Raw genomic sequence first — 21,102 nt, 5'->3', positions numbered from 1 at the left:
CAAAAATAAGTCCTAAACCAGGACTTAATCAGTGTCTCAAGATAAACAGTAAAGCAAAACAACAGAGTGGACCAAGTTCATAAAAAGTGAGCGAAAAAATGAATGAATTTGAGTTGAATTAAAAGCGGATTTTGACATGGTTACAATTAGGCATAACAGAATTTGAAGTTCGATAAATTAATATTGAGGGAGATCTTTTAATGCCATAGAAGCGTTTTTGTCACATTATTGTTGCTTTTTCATCCTCATTTACGTCTTGTTTTTTGACATTTAATTCAGGAAGGACTCAGGATCAGGATTTGGGTAATGCCTGGATACCTGGATAATAACTGGGGATAATGTGCAAGTGAAGGTCGGGGTTAAGAGCTTAAATGTGCACGCGATAATTACCAACAGTGATCGATCAGCGCTAAAACGGCGGGTTTCAAAACGTGTCAACAATGTCTTCCTTGAAATGTGACTTAAAAAGGATGTATTTAAGCATTTATCTTCTTCACATAACGTCTGTGCCTGTGCTGAAGGAGGAGGAGCTGTGACAGGCCGAGATGAGAGCAGGAGATTGATACAGGAGGAGTTTGATCTTCCTGCTTTGCACTTTTCTGCAACGTATTATATTGACTTTAAGCAGGATTTGTTTTATCCATGTTGGAGTATCAATATTTTTTTACTAATCCAAGTTAGAACAATGAAATCTAGGCCACTGGTGCTTCCTCATCAGCCTGGGCAGAAATAAGGATCCAAAAAGAACAGAATCTGTCCTTTGACAAGAACCTGACATGGATTATTAAATAAGAACCTTTTCGTTCTTATCGAACAGAGTAACCTGGGTGAACGGAGGAACCCTGCATTCTGGAATCTGAGGACTGGACGGTCTGCAGTCTTGGCCCGTCTGCTGAGGGATCCTTCGGCCCTGGGTCTCTATAGCCTGTCCGTCCATGGGAGTGGATCTCTCCTTCTGTGGTTCTCCCCAAGGTTTCTCTTTTCTCCTGCCGGGTTTTTGAGTTTTTCCTTGCCGTGCTGGAGAGTCTAAGGACGGGGGACGCCCAAGCCGCTCGTCTCTGCCTCCTATTGGACATTATATTTGCCTGGATTCACCTGAACTTTTAATTGTCATATTTATTGCTCTGTTTTATTGCCTTAATGTTTGGTGCAGCCCTGTGAGGCAACTTCTGTTGTGATATTGGGCTATACAAAACCATTAAACTTGAAACTTGAAACTCGTTAATGTAATTGTGTCCAACATTACCTGAATTAGACACATTGTCAAATACAATAGGGGTGCCCCAGGGCTGAAAAGGTTGATAACCACGGTTTTCAAATATACTTACCATGTAGAGACACTGGAAAGTCAAAAGAAACACAATAAACCATCCTTCACTTGCTTTGCTCAGCGGCCATTACAGCACAACACTGCCATCTGCTGGACTAATTCTGATTCTGCTGCTTTTAGTAAAAGGCAGTAAAGTCAGAATTTAAATACAGTTCTTTCCTCCCTGTGCACATTCAATCTACGATGTTTCCTGTAAAGCGAAAGTCTCACCTCGTCGACCTGGGCCTGTGTTTGTTGGAGGCGCCTGTTGCCGGACGCGCCGGCGGCCGGGTTCTCTGGAGCTGGGGCCGACCTGAGCGAGAGGAAGAGCGAAAGGGTTACGGGAGATGTAAAGACAAGTACACTTCAATGAACCGTGAGGAGGAGCAGAGGGCAGCAGCCACTCAAGATTTGGAAAGCATTTACAGTGAGGCAACTTTTTATGTGGAAAAAAAAAGGTCTATATTGTGTGTTTTTTTAGCTTGTAATGACTTGGTGGCTGTATGAGTGGTCAGCATGGCCTTCACTTTCCCTCACAGTGGTCTATAAGACGCTCCAAGATCAATTGTTTGGAAGGTTTTCACTACTTGACGGAGCCGCTCACCAGAAAACCTACCAAACAATTGATCTTGGAGCGTCTTAGAGACCACTGTGAGGGAAAGGGAAGGGCATGCATGCATTTTCATCAAAAGACTAAAACTAGCTAAAAACTACGACTGATCATCCAAGTGTTGTCGATCTACAAGTCATTAGTCGTCAATAGTGTTTCCTACGAGTTTATATTTGGTGAACGAGTGTGCAGCAGCGGCTCCAAACAAAAGCCAACTCGATAAAGCCCAATATTTGAACAGCTGCCTCGGGTCCCACCAGCAGAAAAGGGAGGGACCATGGCCTGTACCTGGATCTGGAGAGGCTGATGTCTTTTCACTTTCAGTCTGAATATTTTACAGCCTCAAATCGTCAGAATCCAAATCCAATCTGAACTTTGGTTAGTTTTAATTATCGATGGAAAACACACATTGTTTTGGTCCTAATTTAGTTTTTTTTTAGTGGAAAGCATTCTTTTGTTTTTAATTTACACTGTATTTTATGCAAATTTTATTCACACACAAAAAAAGCCCTACTTACTACAAATGTGCTCACTTGGTCCTTCCCCAACCTGACTCATGAACAGTAAATAACCCGTTAGCTGCCATTTACACTTGTACTACATGGTTATTCACATCTGCTGCTTTTTAAACATTTGTGAACCAAGATAAATGGTCTAAAGGAGATCCAGAGATACGGAGAGGAGCAAAGTGGTTCAACAGCCCATAAACACATAAATATTGGAGAATGCTAATCATAAAGCTAACGTTAGCTTGATGCTACATCTGCTAACGTTAGCTTCGAGTGCCGGTTTCTAACGTCTACAGGTCAATCTGCTGTGAATGATCATTCATCTAGACCTGATTTTGACTTGATACGTGTGTTTCGCCTGAAAATGGCTGAAAGTAGGGCTGTCATGATAATTACTATATCAACTTATCGTTCAATAAATAACAGATCAACGATTTTTTGGGCTCGATATTTATCGTCTACACATTTATCAGCATTTCCCCCCAATTGTTTCTTGTGTAAGTTTGATTTCTAACTAGGGATGGGCGGATTGATATCAAAGTATCGATATCTCGATACCAAACGGCTACTTTTTAAGTATCGATATTGGGCAAAAAGTATTGATACTAATTTGCATATGTAAAAAGAAGGCGGGGCAGCAATTATCAACACAAAAGGATGATTTATTTCTTTGTTCTGAGCCAAAACAGTCACAACAGCAAAGGATTGAACTGAGCCAGGCATATCATTCCTTTTTACGTTCTGTTTGTCATTTAAATATTAACTTTAAATGTTAAAATCAATTAACATTGTTTAATTAACCAGTTAAAGTAATATAATTTTAATGGACCAATTCATTATATAAAATAACCAGTTTTAGAAATGTATACTGATTGAAATACATTATCGGCATCAGTAATGACCAGTATCGGCATCGACAAAAAAGACCCCAAAAGTATCGGTATCGTATCGATTCAAAAAAATGTGGTATCGCCCATCCCTATTTCTAACTGAACCAAATTGAGTTAGATTATATTTCCTGTTGATTTTGTGGCATCTTAGGATGTGATGATGCACTTTTAGAACAAAGGTTTACTGTCGTTTATACGCCTGAGAGTCGACAGCATCCAGTATCGATAGAGTCAATAATATCGTTTATCGCGATACTTTACTGCCTCAATATATCGAACTTCAAATGTGTTATCGTGACAGGCCTAGCTGAAAGTAGTGAAACATTTAGATTCCCATAACAAGCTTCGTGTATTCGATGCACCTCTTCTATTGTATTTTATGTTATGTTTGACCTTTGTAGCACTTTGGTCAAGTCAGTTGTTTTAAAGTGCATTATAAATAAAGTTGCCATTGCCATAATTCTGATGTTATTTATGAGTCTGCATATATTCCAGATGACAGCTTTGATTAATCAGGAAATGAGTTGACGATTATTATTTTAACTGCAGGTTGCAAGTATTACGATTTGTTAGGGCTGTGCAATTAATCGAAATTCGATTACAATTTAGATTACACTAAACGATTACAAAATTAGCATAATCAAAACAAAAACAAAAATCCGATTATGCTAAAAAACTTTTTTTTTTTTGCATTTTTTTTTTCTTTTCTTTTTTTGAAAAGCAGACTTGCATTATTTCATGGCGCTGGAATGATGTCATCAGGCCGCGCTGCTCAGTTTGCTTGCGCAGGTGTGAGGGCCGGCCAGCAGGGGGCAGATGTGAAACAGAGACCTCTCCTTAATCGAGGCAAACTTAAAATCATTTGTACTTTTATGACTGTTCAGAAAACAGATAATATTCAGCATTTTTATTAATAAATAAATAAATAAAAGAAAGACTTTTTTTTTAAAGGCAACAATCGTTTGAATAATCGTGATTTCAATTATGACTAAAATAATCGTGATTACTATTTTTTCAATAATCGAGCAGCCCTACGATTTGTTGTGCAAGCTACAACTTCCGCCATCTGACAAAAAACATTGCTTCACCGTTTCCACTAATCTGAGCTGATGAGGCAAGAACCGTGTGGACATACTCAGCAAATACTGCAACTCCACCACAACTTAAATATTGCCATATGACACTGGACGCCAAATATCTATTTATCACTCGGAGAAGCAGGAGCTCATAGATACAGACGGCATCTCTGGAATCGCCCATACAGTGGGGAAAAAAAGTATTTGGTCAGTTTCACATAGACATTGTATTGGATTTTGGCCAAATACGTTTCTTCCTCACTGTATATGGTCATTTTTGAAAACAGTCAAGGGGAAAAACAATTTTGAAACAATTAAAATGTTCTCTAATTATTCAAAAACTACTGCAACAAATGCTGAAATATGAACATAGTTTTCTACTAAATAATGATACAAAGACATGGGGAGGAGCAAAGTGGTTCAACAGCCCATAAATACATGAGTAACGGAGAATGCTAACTTGATGCTACATGTTAGCATCGGGCTAATGCTAACGGTTAGCTAGCGCTTGCTACAACTGCCGTTTTTTCACTTCTACTGAACAATCTGCTGTGAGAAAATATCCATATGGGCCCGATTTACACTTGACTTTATTTATATGTGATAAATAAGTTGATATTCCACCAGAAAATGGCAAAAAAGAGTGAAAAATTGTGTTTCTCTAAAGATTCTATTTTCCCCCTCGGCGAAGCCACGCCCCCTTCTATGACGAGATGCCGTCTGTATCTATTTCATTTCCACCTCTGCTGATGAATCCCACTATCGTTTTAATAAACGGCGCCATTCGACTTCGATCGTTTCTAATAAAGCCGCCGTGAATGTCTCGGGGTAAAAAATCACACGACCTCCGCGCTGGCCTTTGGAGCAAGTGCTATAAATATTTCACCGCTGCTAAACATTCCTTCTGGATCGGCTCAAACTCGGGCCGCTGACAGGTCCTTCATTCATCCACCTCGCGCTGGTCACGAGACCCTCCTCCTCAGGCCCAAAGCGCACACACACACCCTGCTCTCCTGCTCGCTGGTTTATAAAGCGTTAAAGGATGAAGCTCAGGAGAATGCAGCGTGGAGGAGGAATCAGGGCGGTGGAAACTGATTATCAACACGTTTGGACGACTTATATCACACCGGCTGCAACGCATTTTCTCACAGTCAAACGGCAAAAGTCAATAAAACATTAGCTACAAACGAGACCAAAGATCTTCTACTGCTTTTAAGTACATTTCTTTCCTTTACATTTGATTACGCTTTGTCTCTGGAAAGCACTGACTGATCAGACTCATTCATTTTTTTTTATGTTCATCATAAAACAAGCACACACTAGAAGGTTAAATCTAGGCAGTAAGTGACATTTCTACACCAATAACTGTTTTTGCCCATTAACCTCTTAACTAAGCACAGTGTCTCCAGTTTGGCTTCAAAATAAGGACGAAAACACGAGGAAACAGATCCATTTAGATGAGTTTTGTATGTCTTAGCTTTCAAATGAGGCGTTTAGGGTTGAAACGACTAATCGATTATTGAAATAGTCGACTATAGTTGACTAATAGTTAACTATTTTAGTAATCGATTAATCAATATCTAGGATGTCATCAAAAATAATGAAACAAATAATTGTAATGATGGTAATAACATTCAAAATATTAATAATAATAACAAATGCATTTGTTTGTTTGATCATAATTCTCATTTTGATGTGTGCAACAGCATAAACGTAAATCTTAAACACAGTTGTTTGTGCCTGGGTTTGGAAAATCGAACACATTAATTTTCTTATTTTCTTGTTACTTGTTTAGTATCCAGTAGGAAATGTAAGCAATGGAGTCCATGCGTTCCACTCATGTAATCTCATTTCCTTTTTATGTGCAAACTTCTTCCTGGTTGTGGATACAGTCCTCATGTATTTCTGTAAACGGTAAACGTTTATTATGTTGAATGTGGGGCAGGCGCTCACAAGCTTCTTGCTTAAGCCGACTCCTTTTGAGCATCTGTGACTGGTTAATGTGTATTTGTAAATCAGGAAAATGTAGTAAATAAAATTAAGCTAAACTAAACTAATCGTTTTGTGGTTCACACAGACTAAAATGGAGCAAAAATGACATAAAAAATGTAGTTTTTTGATGAAAACCTACTTTGATTTTATATTTAGGGTCTGTAGTGTTTTGTACATTGGAAATTTCATTAAAAGAGCCTTCAAAAAACATTTCCCTTTAGTAAGAATCGTTAGTTGCAGCCCTAGAGGCGTTACACTGGCATATAGACTGTAAACTTTAGATTTCAAGAAAGAGCAATTGGTTAAGGTCGGGGTTAAGAGGTTTAAATGACGAACAATGTCTCTACTGTAAATGCTTGTGGAGTAAATGTACTGACAAATCTATTAGTCTAGATTATACTGAAACGCATTTGGTTGTAACTTGTAACAGAATCACTGCTTTTTGTGCCAAGTTAAACTATTTTGTGTTTTCATCCCTGTGTGTTTGTGTTGACATTGTCACATGGCATTTGAACGTGTATAAGAGGCTCTTTGTGGCTTGGTCTTTGAAAAGTGCTGTGTTTTTCAAAGGTATTTGTGTTGGATCAGAACGGAACGTATCGCGTTGAAACGGTTTAGTGAAATTTCGCAACATCGTTATCGCAATGCTGCACAGCCATATTGTATATCGCAAGTTACTTCAATGTCGTGCAGCCCGAACTAGGGATGGGACGATAAACAATGATATCTTTAATCGCAATAAAAAATGCGTCAATTAATCGATCGCCACATTTTTGGATTATCGTGCTAGAAGATAATCACTAAATCCATCAGACATTGGACCAGTGTTGGTAACGTTACCGGGGGTGGGTACTAGGGCTGCATGATATTGAAGTGACTTGCGATATGCGATATGTCTGTGCAATATCGCGATAACGGTATTATTGCGATATTTCACCAAATACGATACGTTCAAATTTTTTCAGCAAATTGTGTCAAAAGAAGACTTAAAGGTCCTATATCATGCAAAATCGACTTTTTGGAGCTTTTAGCCATGTTGTTATGCTATTTCCTTATCAAAAACACCCCCAGCGTGGTTTGTGGCTTCATTCACGCAGTTCTCAGTAATCCTCCTGAATCCTGCTCTCTGAGCAGCTGCGCCTCCCTCTCCTCGTGAACGACTGAGTGTTCAGTTGTGTCGTAACAACGGAACGGAAGTGCTCGACGTCTGTAATGTAATGTCTTAATTCTTTGCTTACAGCCTGATTTTAATTTGTAAAACAGCGTTTTCATTATTTCTGTCGTAAGAGAGAAACAAAGAGTAAAAAATGAAAAAAAAAAAAAAAAAAAAAAAAAAAAAAAGGATGTGCCCGAAGTGCTTCCAGGTCAGCTGTGGCCAAAACAAACACATCGCGTCTGAACAGATCAGTCATGTTTGCGCTGCAGCTGTGAAGATGGAGCTCGTTACCTACTCTGGACACCTGTTCTTCATTCTTAACTAACGATAATGTCACGGACGGAGAAAAAGAAGCGCGTTTGGCTACGAGGACGAGGAGTTTATATTCAACCTTTTTCAGGAAGAGGCCACTCAGCTGTTTTTTTCTCCGGGATTCAGCGACTATCAGCCAAAATGGTGTTTTTCTGTGACTGTCTCTGATGGATGTTTGGGGAACCTTTGCCAGAATCAAAGTGGATTAACTTTTATAACCAACGCGAGTCCCATAATGTAAACAGCGATGGACCAGAGCGGTGAGTTAGTCCAAACGCGGGTTAGCTTGTGTGTTAGCATATTAGCATGTGTGTTAGCCATTTATGAAGCTGTGTTGCAGATGTCAACTCCGTATAACTGCATCGTGAAGTGACTTCACTTATTGTTGTTTATTTATATTTCGGTAAAGTTGTATGTGCGGAGAGAGGGGGCGGAGTTAACTGAATCGAAGCGTTGTGTCTTCCGGGTTTGAAAAATACCTCCAGAAAACACTTATATTTATCACAAAAATGAGTGCTCCATAATGGTAGAGGTATAATATACCATATAAATGCCTATACTTAACTTTGGAATGGCTAAAATAGCATGATATAGCCCCTTTAAAAAAAACACCCAATCAGGACCAAAATAAGAGTAGAACAAACAAAGCTAGTAAATGTTAAAATAAAACTGAACTTTTACACATGACTTCAATGCACGAGTTTGAGTTTGCAAAAAAAATGGGTGGATCTCAGTCAGATGAAGGCTATGGTGATGTTGCGATATATTGTGGCTTCTCACGATACGGATATTGCATCAGCTAATATCGCGATGCGATATTTTTCGTGATATATTGTGCTGCCCTAGTGGGTACGTCTCCATGGAGATGTTAAGTCAGCAGTATTTAAGATGTCAGTAGGCTAGGTCCTCATCCAAATCCATTCTTTGATTACCCACTGCAGAAACAGCATTTTCTGTGTGGAGCTGCTCATGAGCTGCATGTTTTGTATTGACGACAGCAGTATAGTCCAAAATGTTACACAGTGTGCCTTTAAACACTTACTTTATGTCTCACTCAATATGACATTTAGAGCAGACAATGAAGAGGAATATTTAATAATTGCCCGATCCCCATCCTTTCTGGTGTTGCAATTATTTTTTTAAACCATAGGCAAATATCGCAACAATATCATTCATCACAATTATTTTGGCCAAGGGCGGCATGTTAGCGCAGCGGTTAGCGCCTCCGCTTCACAGCTAGAATGTCCCGGGTTCAATTCCCACCAGGACGGGGCCTTTCTGTGTGGAGTTTGCATGTTCTCCCGTGCCTGCGTAGGTTTCCCCTACCACTAAAAACATGTGCAATAGGTGAATCCTTCAGCCAGGTGATTCTGACCAGCAGCCTGGCTCCACATCATGGAGATGGGTCCCCGGGCGCGCCACTGCTCCTTACGGGTTGCCCAAGCGGCATTAAAGGATGGGTTTAATGCAGAGGACAAATTTCCCTACGGGGACTAAAGTATACAAACAAACAAACAAACAAATCGTGACCCGAAATTTCATTAGATTAGATTCAAAAGATTCAAAGATCTTTTATTTGTCAAACCATGTGAATGATTTGAAATGATATTTCTCTCATCCTTGATTGTGGAGCGGGTGGGCGGGAGGGCAGGGAGTTCAGCTTCCTGATGTATGAAACTGTTCTTCAGTCGACTGGACCTGGCTTGTAGATTCCGCAGTCTCCTCCCATTACCTTGAAGAGACTGTGTGATGGGTGATTTTGACGGCTTTGCGGGTGGAGTACATGTCCTTAATGGAGTTACCGTCCCATCCCCAGCCCTAACATGTAAGCTACACTCCGAAACTAGTCTGACGTCTTATCAGCAAGCCAAGAAGTCTTGCCTCAGGCTAGTAGAAATTGAGAAGAAAATGAAGATGGAATGACGTGTAAATGAAGGCATTGGGACAGGAAAATAATCGTAAACACAACGCCCCATGTGACTTTACGCCCAGGCTTCCCTCAGCATCCTGTCACCAGTGCGGACACTCTCACTTCCAAAGCTACTTCCTTTAAAAAAAACGATTTAACAAAAATACAAGCAAACAAAGGGTTGACCTGGAACACTAAACGAGACCGGCACGCACGAGTCGCACATAACAATAGTTAGATTAATAACACTGAGGATTTCCTGTTTTCCTGTGTTTTTGTATTGTAACTGGGGCACAGGTCACCACAATGGACTTCCCTAAAAACATATTAATACAACACGATCATGTCACCAAGGGGTTAGATGTTTGCGTTTTCTAATCCAAATCTTTTAGTTAGAGCGTATTTGAAAAGAGAAAAACAGCAAACAGTGCTAATACCGACCGATGCTAACTTAGTCGCCTTGACCAAAGTTTCCAACTGTTGAACACCGCAGCGCCTGCTCGTCTAATGTAAATGACAATCCACTCATCCACCAGACTTCTCTACTGCCTCTCTGAGAAAGTCCCTCAATAAAAGACGATTCGCACATCAAGGAGAAAATTCAACTTTTTGTTTGTTAGCTTAGCATTAGCCTCCCCCACGATAGCACTTGTTGAATGCAAAGTTTTGGGGCGTTGCTTTTTCCAGATTTAGCGTAATCTAAGTACGCAAATAACGAAATATATCATCAAAGTGTTAGGAAATGTGTTGTGTGTAATGAACAAGCACGTGTTGAGTGATATACTTACATTCTGGAGGCTTTTTTTCTCCGGCAGACGACGCAACTGTGGTTTGTTGATAGAGCTAATGCTAATGCTAAAGCCGACGAGCGCTGTCCGTGGGTCACTTCACTGTTGCCGGAAATTCTAACCCTACAGGCAGTCGGTTTTATGATTTTCAAATAACAAGAAACGACCGAGGTCCGAGTCCATTATATTACATGGACCACACAATAATATAGTGAAATACATGCTCAATATAGCAAACTGAATCTTTACAAATATAGTTTTGCAGTAAATTATTTAATTCCTCTGCTAGTAAAAGCACCACAGTTGAAATTCTATTTTTGTTTTTGGAATAATGCATTTTAATAATGTGTGTGTTGCTCTGATGCAGATGAAATCCTCATGAAATATCCGTTTGTTTAATATTCCATTAACTACAGAGGCTGTGAGTGTGAGACGTTCAAGGGTTGCGGGGGGAAAATGTTCTGCACTGTAAACTCGGTTCTAAATGGAAGTATTATGTTCTCAATGCCAAAAAGAAGAAAAAAAAGACTTTCATGAAATTGTTTTTGCACTTTTTATCCTTGCTTTTTGTCCCTTCTTTATTGTGTTATTGTTTCTTTTCTGTCGCTTGCTGCTTCCTCACTCTTTAGTGGCTTTTTTGTGGCTCTTTTTTCTGCTTTTTCATCACTTTTCAATTGTGTTTATGTCGCTTGTTTATTGTGCTTTTGTCGCTCTTTTGCAGGTCTTTTCGAGAAGCTTTTAGATTTGAGCAATGCCAAACTGGAGTAAATGTGCTCATTTCAGGTGGGGTTTAGAGGTTAATTAACTTTGTGATGTCTGATGGTCAGGCTGTGTTCAATATACTGTATCTATAGACTAACTATAGCAGAGGTTCTCCAACTTTAAATCCAAAAAATAAAATTCACAGAAGTCAAAGGTTTGAATAATTAGTTTTGTGCTCATTTCACTAAAAGAATCAGAATCAGGATTGTTTTTATTGCCATTGAAACATAAGACATATAACATTAAGATGCAATAAGATAAGATAGAAGATAGATAGAGTATAAGAGTATGCATAAAGTAGATTGAAATAAAAATTATGTTTAAAAAAAACATAGTGTCCACTGTGAGGGACTGGGGCATTTTTAGGTTGAAAAGAGAGGATGGACAGTCACTGGCAGCATGCTAACATCGCATAGGATATCATTTCAGTTGATAAAACCTCTGTGTTCATTAAGGCAGTGTTTCCTTACCATGGAGATGGACTCCTGAGGGTATGTGAGCACAGTCGATCTGGTATCACCAAGTAATTTAGAGTCCAGGGCCATTGTAAAGTTGTTTGCCCAGGACAAATGTTACAGCCAGCCAATCAGCATAACCCTAACCCTAGCATCGGTCCTGGGCAAACAACTTTACATGGGCCCTGGACTCTAAATTACTCGGTGATATCAGTTTCAGATCCACCATGTGAGCACTTGGCAGGGGGTACTTGGAGTAATTTCATAATAAAACAAAGGTTGGATGTCTAAGAGATAAGATAAGATAAGATAAACCTTTATTCATCTCACAAAGGAGAAATTCACTTGTTACAGTCGGCGTTACTTCACAGTCACTAAAAAGGGTTATCGGTGAGTAGTTTAGCTTTTGGAACACAGCTCGTCTTTTTTGCTAATAAACAGGAGTTTTAGTGGATGACTTCCTACATCATTATCACTCAGCATCCACGTGGTGAGGAGTGAGTGAGTCAATAAGGTTGGGATCCATGCTACAGTCCTAATCAAAGGTTTAAGACCAGTTGAAAAATTGACATTTTGCATGTTTGGATCTTAATATATACATACAGAGGTGGGTAGAGTAGCCAAAAAAAATTAACTTAATTGTTACTTTGAAGTATTTTTTCTCAAGTAGAAGTAAAAAAAAAGTACTTGGAAAATGTTTTACTTAAGTACTGTGTGAACTGATTTATTTTCAATGATGTCATAAACTGTGTGAAACAAAACAAAAAATCATGTGGAAATCGTGAAATTTGAATATTCACAGACAATGGCATGAACATACAGAAGGCGCTCTGTGTCATCTTCAGTTCCATACCTGGTGCAGACTGTATATATAATGGACGTCTTCTGCTCACTCCTCCCCGTTTACCATAATGACCACGGTCGTGGGGGAATTCATGGAGGATTTACAGACTCCTCCTCCCCAGCTCTGACGAAGCATGTTCCTAAAAAGGACATACGGGCGGGATTTTCACTGTAGACTCGGCCCTTGCGTGACGTGTAGCTCGCGCTGCTCCAATGCTAACAGTCCGACCCTCATTAAGTACGAGATTTCAAAAATTCTTTTTACGAAAACCAGCCTGGTTTCTTATATTGTTATTAACCCAGCATTATCTCAGGAGGAATATCTAGCCTAGTCTAGTGTTGAAAAACTTGAAACCAGGCGTTAAAGTTGTTTTTAAGGTATCTAAACTCCAATGCTTTTCAATGGGGGCCTAGTGGCGATATGGAGGTACTACAGCAATGGCGGAGCAATGGCGGAGCAATGGCGGAGCAATGGCAGCCCCCAGGGTCGTGGTCATAAAGCAGAGCAGCCAGCGCCCATTGGGTGCAATAAGTCAGGACAGGATCCTACGGTGAGATTATGCACAGCAGTGGCTCCTCCCCTTGTTCTTTCTCCTACAGATCGTTTCTCGGCATTTAGCTCAGGGACACTTTAAGACGCTAATTTGTAGCAAGTAAAATCTCAAATGGTCTGTACATTCATTAAAGACAAGCTAGTCTCAACAGCTGACAGCATCTGGATTTTTCATAATTTGTTGGCTAATGGCACGCCAATAGTAAAAATACATAGAGCGGGCTATCGGACTCTGAAAAGTCTCCCGGACTAGCCTACTTGCTAATGCTAACTGTCCGCAAATAGAATCTACATGACCTCTGTAGAGCTCAGTTCAACTCCATTTTGATCTTATTTATTAACATTAAATAAGCCTATTACACAAGTACCGCAAGTGGCAAGCACTCTTCTTCCAATGGAACTCTCAAGTCCATATCAGGTTTAGCCCTCGTTTTAAAGTTCTGTATGAGACCTGGCTTGGTACAAATGTAGTCCACACTGAAACCTTGTTCAGACCCGATCTGTGGTCATTTGCCTGAAATATGTTAGCGTTTGCCTTGGGCCAGTAGTATAGGATAATATGAAAAAAATTACAAAAAAACAATATCTAGTTTATTAATATTTTTTATTGATATACATATTACAGGATCGTACATGTGTAAATAGATTCTGTTGGTGTGAATGTCATTAAAACGTGAGCCTGAGGATGAATTTGACCTTTTAACTGTCAAAATCAAGATGCTTTGACCTGATTTATGGGTAATATCTCATTTAAGTATTGGGCTTATCCTCATGGAACAGAACTGGAAAGAGACGTTGAGCTGTAGGATCAATTTGATTCACATTCTAGAGCGTATAACTTCCGTGTAAGTAAAAGAGAATATATTATACATAAATAATATGAATATAGTACTTTATATTTGCACTTTCGATTATGTTAAAACATATAGCAATAATATCAATTAACGTCAAACAAAATCTTGACCATCATGATTTGACATTAATAATCCTCATACAGTACAGTTATTACAGATAAATTGTGACCCTCCTAGAAAATCCCAAATTCTTGCTCATATTATTAAATCTGCGTCGCTCCACTTCTGACTTCACATCCCAGATCCATCCACAGCTCCCAGTTCATCATGCTGCAGGAAACACAGTACGTTCTGGTTAATCCCAGCACATATTTGAAAGCTCTTTATTTCTCCAAATGTCATTTTCCTTACATGCACTTTCTGTCCATCAGGTCCATTCACCATCTGAGCAGGACGGTCACTCGCACTGCCACCTGTCCCACCCTGGAAACGACAACATATGTGAAAAGTGACTCTGAAAGTTGTGAATTGTGCTCATAAACTCATCCCTGTGATGAATTGGGATGCTTGAAACACTTACAATGTGGTTGAAACATTGAATTTAGTGACTTAAAGCAAGGGTCCGCACAGCAGTAAGAGCTCCCAATTTGTTTCTTACACCATTGAGTGCGACGTTTCGGGCCTCACGCCCTTCATCATTGTCTGATGAAGGGCGTGATCACTGTATTCTTATTTTGGATCCAGCACGTAGGTTTCACTGCCTTTGGATTTCTTTTTAGCCATTAACATTGACTTTTGTCCAATTAATATTCATTTCAAACCCTTTTTGTGCCCGGGTTAGATCTTTATCTTGTGGAACTTGGAATGATTTGCGCCCACTTTAGACATACTGTACGTAATTTAGTCCAGTCTGGATCTAAGCATCTTTTTATTCACAAAACCTATAAATCAGAGTGACAGTGCTCATGAATGTTGTTTTTTAATATATTGAATTTCAATACATGGGCTAGTGTTAGGCTGGATGGTCTTGTTTCCACCTCCACCTGTCTCTGAATTGCATGAGCTGGTTGCATCCATTGACAGTCCATTCAAAATATACCAGTATGGTTGCACCACAGCTCCACCGCCATTATCGAATGTTGTATCTGCAGCAAGTCAGTTAAGAAGCTTGGTATTGAAAACAAGAGAAACAACATCATTATCCACTCACGTCAGGGATCTGCCCATTGGACTCATGGACTGTGGTTCCAGTGTCTGGCACATCTAAAGTCTCCTCCTGGAAACAAATGAAAAACATTTATGAACGACGAACCCACGTTTGGGTCATGTCAATTTCCCCACGGTGAGAACTTGGTGAATAACCAACATTCACAACAACACATTCACACAGGCACAGAGGGGGACGCACACAATGATTACATTTCGCATTATTGTCAATTCGACCACATGAACGCACGCTCAGAACTAGATTGGAGCCTTGAGTCTACTATCTTGGCGGAACAACTCGAATGCTTCAAGTCATCTGTTACATTTTCTATATATAAGCACATTAGCTATTTCATTTTGTAAGGAAGAATATAAGAGCTGGTTTATCAATCACTACTATCAGTCGAGGGTCATTATTGGGGAAACAGCTCCACTTGATGGCAGTGTTACTTTCGTCGACTAAAATATTTAGTCTTAATTTTAGTCAAAGTGTTATTTTTGACGACTAAAACTAAATTAAAAGTTTTTCATGAAACTAAAACTATGACTAAAATGTCCAGATATTTTAGTCGACTAAAATAAGACTAAATCAAAATGAAAGGGAGAGACTAAAATCATCCAAACTTCTATTGACCGTCTGAAAGAGCCTCAGATCATGTAAATTCTCTGCCAAAGGATCAGCTCTGAGCTTTGTTCATGTGGAGCAGCTCCATGAAGCAGAGGAACAAGATTAAATATGATTATAATCAATATTATCAATGCAAAGTCGACTAAATTCGTCTTGAATTAAGTCGACTAAATTTACTTGCAATTTTAGTCGACTAAAACTAGACTAAAATTGAAACGATTTTTTTGACTAAAACTAGACTAAAATCGAATTACATTTTCGTCAAAAGACTAAGACTAAAACTAAATAAAAATATGTTGTCAAAATCAACACTGCTTGATGGCATGTATCGTATCCTTTCTGACTTCTTTAATACTTCTTCTAATTAATGAACCATGCATATTTTTCTCTTACAATCTAGAAAAGTAGTACATGCTAGGCTCCAAACATTTTTTTTTCTAACAAAATGATAGGGACAGAATCAAATCTGTTCTAAAATTATATTAAACCTACAAGTGGAAAAGTTTCACAGGGAAATGTTACTTATGTAATGATCACAGTGGGTTTCAGCTGCTCAGTTTAAAAGCATGAACCGTCTTCTCTATGAATTATCCGAAGCAGAGCACGTCCTTTACATGCTTTTCTTTTTGGAGAAATAAATAAAACAAGATGTGGAAGTGGGAGTTCTCAGACGATCTCTTCCCCGTTCACTTCAATGGTACGAGAGCTTCTGTTTCACCCACAGGGGGCGGCAGAGTTCTGAGTTATGAATCAACACAGTAAAGTTCTTCAGTTCAGTTCTTTCTTTGTGCTTGAAGGAAAACAAGTGTGAGGACCCTGGAAGTTGACGATAATAATGCAAAGTAAAGTTTTAAGAAAGACACTGGAGAATCACTACAAGTTATGAAAAAAAAGGGGGGAAAGTTATATTTAAATGTGTTTACCATTTAGTCTGAAGGATAAAGAAACTCACGTGTTCTGTAATGTGTTCTCCATTCAGGTCATACACATGTGATGCTTCCTCCTAAAGACAAGTCACATTTTTCTTATTTTTCTTTCTTAAAAACTTCAAACTTACACATAACAAGCTCCTCTTTAACGATCCGAAATCTGAAAAATAATAACTACTTACAAAAGATACAAAACTGAGGCACTCAAAGAAAAAGTGCTGGTAAAAGGCCTTTATTGCAGCATGGCCATTAGATTAAAACATTGCCTACGCGTTTCAGCCGGATAGGCCTTCGTCAGGGCAGTACTCGAGTGATGTGTGAGCAGCTTTTAAACTGTATGAAGTGGTCACATGACCCATAGGGGCTGGAACTCAGTCAGCTCATGCAGTACATCCTCTGAGCACGATTTCAGAATACAAGGAACACAAAAATACATATCAGGATGATATACAAATATCTACAAAGTATTCACAGTTATATATACAAACATCTTCTATAAACAGAAGACTTAAAGGAATAGTTCACCGTTTTTACACACTGAGATATGTTCTTACCTGAGCTTAGACGAGTTGATGCGTACCTGTCTGGTCTTTGTGCGTGCCCTCAGTCACGCAAAAAGACGAAAGATGTTGTTAGCATTTGGCCTCTCCCAATGTATTCCTATGGCTCCAAACGGTGTGAAGTTGGAAGCTACCACGCTCTTCCAAGGGCACGCACAAAGACCAGACAGGTACGCATCAACTCGTCTAAGCTCAGGTAAGAACATATCTCAGTGTGTAAAAACGGTGAACTTTTCCTTTAAAGAAAAGGGGTAAAGTCCAGTTCCCCATTGAGACCCGGATACTCTGTTGCTTTAAGAGTGTAGATCCAGAAGGACTCCCTCTGCAGGAGACTTTTAAGTCTGTCGCCTCCTCTTAAGGGCTCAGGGATGTGATCTATACCAAACGCTTTTAAGGTGTTAAGTCCATGGTTAGAGTGTTTAAAATGCAGTGCCATGAGGTATAGAGGATTCCCTGTACGTATGGCCTGTTTATGTTCTGCCAATCTACATTTTAGCTTGCGCTTAGTTCTACCAATATAGAAACAGCCACATGGGCACTCAAGCCTGTAGACCACATAACTGGTGTTACAGTTAATAAAAGAGTTAATGGAAAATTTTGGATTTGACGTAGTGTCCATATAACAGTTGGTGGTCTTTATTCTGTCACAGTGGGTACAATTACCGCATCTGTAGTTTCCTGGTTTTGAACTAAGCCAAGTTTTCTTTTGTAGAGGAGGGAGGTGGCTATTGACCAGTGCCAGCCCCTATGGGTCATGTGACCACTTCATACAGTTTAAAAGCTGCATGCTCACACATCCAGGGGCGTCGGACTGGGGGGGTAAAGGGTACTGTGTACCCAGGGCCCAGAGCCGGGTGGGGGCCCTAAAAAGTGCTGCAAAAAGCGTTTTGTACTTTCTAAGTTTCCTCATAATTGATACTATAAGAATTGAACACAACTGGGCTGAAATACAACGGTTGCGAGACAGAATTTTGCACAAACAATAATGATGGATGAATTTAAAAATGTGCCAAATGGTTCAGTGGCTTCAAATATGGTGCGAGACTAAATGAGGCTGAAGCCCTTGAGCTTTTATATTCATGAGACAACATATACTACTTTAAAGTCACACATTTGTTATTCCCAGCACAAATATCCTCTGTCCCTGGTGCAGTCGTCCTGTTTAATGTGATGCTAATAATCATTATGCATGCAGAATATTCCACCACCAATTTAAATATCTATATCACTACCGGGATTGAAGGTTATTCAATTTCTGTAACTGAAGCCAATCCAGATGAAATTTCAAGTCAAACATCGAGTACACAACAAACAAAAACAAAAGTATCCAGGACTAATCTAGATTGTTAGGTCGCTGTATATAATAAAGTTATAATAGAAAATAAATCAACTGCACTGTCAAACCATTGTTATGTGGTTAAAGAACAAGAAATATGAGGGGGGTCCAAAAAGATAGTTTGTACTTAGGGCCCAGAATTTGGTGCTACGCCCCTGCACACATCACTCGAGTACTGCCCTGACGAAGGCCTATACGGCTGAAACGCGTCGGCAATGTTTTAATCTAATGGCCATGCTGCAATAAAGGCCTTTTACCAGCACTTTTTCTTTGAGTGCCTCAGTTTTGTATCTTATTTAAAGTCAATTGCTGATCCCTGCACTGAAGAGTTAGATTTTTGAAAAAAACAAGGATATCCAAGCAGCGCTCCTGCATGTTTTAGTTTAATAAAGACTTACGTTTCCATTCTGATCCAAGCCTCCTTCATGTGACTCATCTGACGTCTCCTCCTGAAAACAAACATATTTTTTTGCACTGAATATCCCCCCCTGTGTAACAGTGGCAGAGTGCTTCCTCTCATATTACCTCATTGTCACTATTATCGCTACAGCATCTTTTAGACGGACAAAAACACGCAGGAATCTCGGAAGAATCTGCCGTTTTCTCTCCCTGTTATCTGATATTGGCAGCTCCGGTGTTAGCGCCACAAAGCTAATGCTCTCCCCGCGGACCGGCTCAGACCGAAGGAATGCCGGCGCACACAGTAAATGTCTTTAGACCCGGCTGATTGGGTTTCACTTTCTCCGCGTCTGAACAGGAAAACGTTTCACTCTTTCAAAAGGTCCAGGTTTGGGACGGAGCCATAACGCTACTTAAACGCAGAGATATACAGATATTAGGACTCATTTGGGAAACTGGAAATGCTGTCAAAGTAGATGGCCTGTCCCAGAGGAATACTAGATAACCGTGAAATGAGATTTTGTCTGCTTAGTAAGAGGAACTGTTGGTGTACGTCGCTGCAGGGAGAGCAGAAAGTGTGATGTGGTTGAGGTTATGGTTGTGGTTTGTTCCAAGAGCCAGGAATTAGATCACGGTCCGAGGACTCCAGCAATACCGGAAAATTAGGTTGACTGTGGTCAGAGGTCAGCAGGGGCGGACTGGAACTGAAAAACAGCCCTGGACTCTGACCAGCCTGGCCCAAATAAGCGTAATTGTGCACAGAGCCGTGGGAAGATATTTTAGTTAGGGGGCGCTGAGGGACAAAATTTACCCCCAAAATACTTTTTCTGTGCATAAATCCTATTTATTAACCTCTTAACTCCGCCTGAACCGAGAGCATTTTCTCCAGTACAGCTTTAACCAAATCCTGTAGGCCAGTGTAACACCTCATTTGAAAGATCTACAAAAGTAAATTGATCTTTTTCCTCACATCAGATTTTTTTTCATCACTTTTTTTGTTGGGCAGTCGTCTCATTTTTGTCAATTTCTTTGACTTTTTTGTCACTTTTTCGTCAAATTATTCGCATTTTTTTTGTCAAATTCTTATCAGTTTTTCGTCCATTTTTTCTCCATTTTTCGTCAAATTTTTTCTAACTTTTTTGTCACTTTTTCGTCAATGTTTTCTCACTTTTTTCACATTTTCATCCTTGTTTTCGTTTTTATCAATTTTTTGTCTTTTTTTGTCAAATTTTTGTGATTTTTTTGTCAAATTTTTGTCCATTTTTCATCAATTTCTTGCGACATTTTTGTGACATTTTTGCCACTTTTTCATGAATGTTTTCTCTTTTTTTCCACATTTTCATCCTTGTTTTCGTCTCAGTTTTGTTGCTATTTTCACACCTTTTTTCCAGAAGCTTTTGGACTGGGGGTAAAGCTGGAGAAAATGTGCTCAGGTTCAGGTGGGAGTTAAGGAGTTAATATTGCCTGCAGTTCACAAACTATCCACCAGGAAGTGCTGCAGCGCCCTCAGCACCCTGGGTTCCCACGGCCTTGATTGTGCACTTCCACAAATACATATTTTAACCTCTTACCCCCCGCCTTAACATTAACGAGTGCATTTTCCCCAGTTCGGCTTTTTATCATTATTTTTTTGATCGGCATCATCAGCAAAAAGAACTTGAGAGGTGGTCGTAGAAACAGAAGCAAAATCATTAATATAAATTATAAATAATAATGGTCCCAAAATTGAACCTTGTGGTACACCATACTCCGCGGAATTCCTTTTAGATTCATGTTTTTTTTTCATACTGGGCTTTACCCAAATCTAAAAGCTTCTCGACTGGAGAGCAACAATGTGACGCCTCATTTGAAAGCTAAGACCTACAAAAGTGATGGAAACGTTTCGTCACGTCGCCACATTTTTGTCATATTTTTGTTGTTTTTTCTATCATTTTTTGTTGTGTTTTTCTCACGTTTTTGTGGTTTTTTTGTCCGTGTTTTTGTCATGTTTTTGTTGACTTTTCGTCCTCTTTTTCTCGCTATTTTGAGGCTTTTCTTTGTAGCTTTTAGATTTGGGTAAAGCTCGGTTGAGGCAGAAAATCTAAAT

General features: G+C 39.5%; 1 protein-coding gene and 2 long non-coding RNA genes across 3 annotated transcripts in view; 1 reads left to right on the top strand and 2 right to left on the bottom strand.

Annotated features, from left to right (window-relative positions):
• vamp3 (vesicle-associated membrane protein 3 (cellubrevin)) overlaps positions 1 to 10,626 on the bottom strand; it is a 16,445-nt gene extending 5,819 nt beyond the window's left edge. Inside the window, exons 1-2 of the mRNA XM_079582240.1 lie at positions 10,552 to 10,626; positions 1,541 to 1,622 (exon numbers count right to left, since the gene is read on the bottom strand). Coding sequence (XP_079438366.1) covers positions 1,541 to 1,622; positions 10,552 to 10,553 — 84 coding nt within the window. The 5' untranslated portion in view covers positions 10,554 to 10,626. The remainder of the gene's footprint in view (positions 1 to 1,540; positions 1,623 to 10,551) is intronic.
• LOC306982336 overlaps positions 1 to 21,102 on the top strand; it is a 284,342-nt gene that overhangs the window by 146,388 nt on the left and 116,852 nt on the right. The gene's annotated exons all lie outside the window — the stretch shown is intronic.
• On the bottom strand, positions 14,211 to 16,795 carry LOC306982375. Its single transcript, XR_013794197.1, has 4 exons — positions 16,745 to 16,795; positions 15,169 to 15,234; positions 14,370 to 14,441; positions 14,211 to 14,288 (listed from the first exon to the last, which is right to left on the bottom strand). It is a non-coding gene; the product is annotated as an uncharacterized lncRNA (long non-coding RNA).

This window comes from Gobius niger (assembly GCF_951799975.1).
Source record: "Gobius niger genome assembly, chromosome: 24".
Lineage (NCBI taxonomy): Eukaryota > Metazoa > Chordata > Actinopteri > Gobiiformes > Gobiidae > Gobius > Gobius niger.
This window is presented reverse-complemented; position numbering and strand designations above follow the sequence as displayed.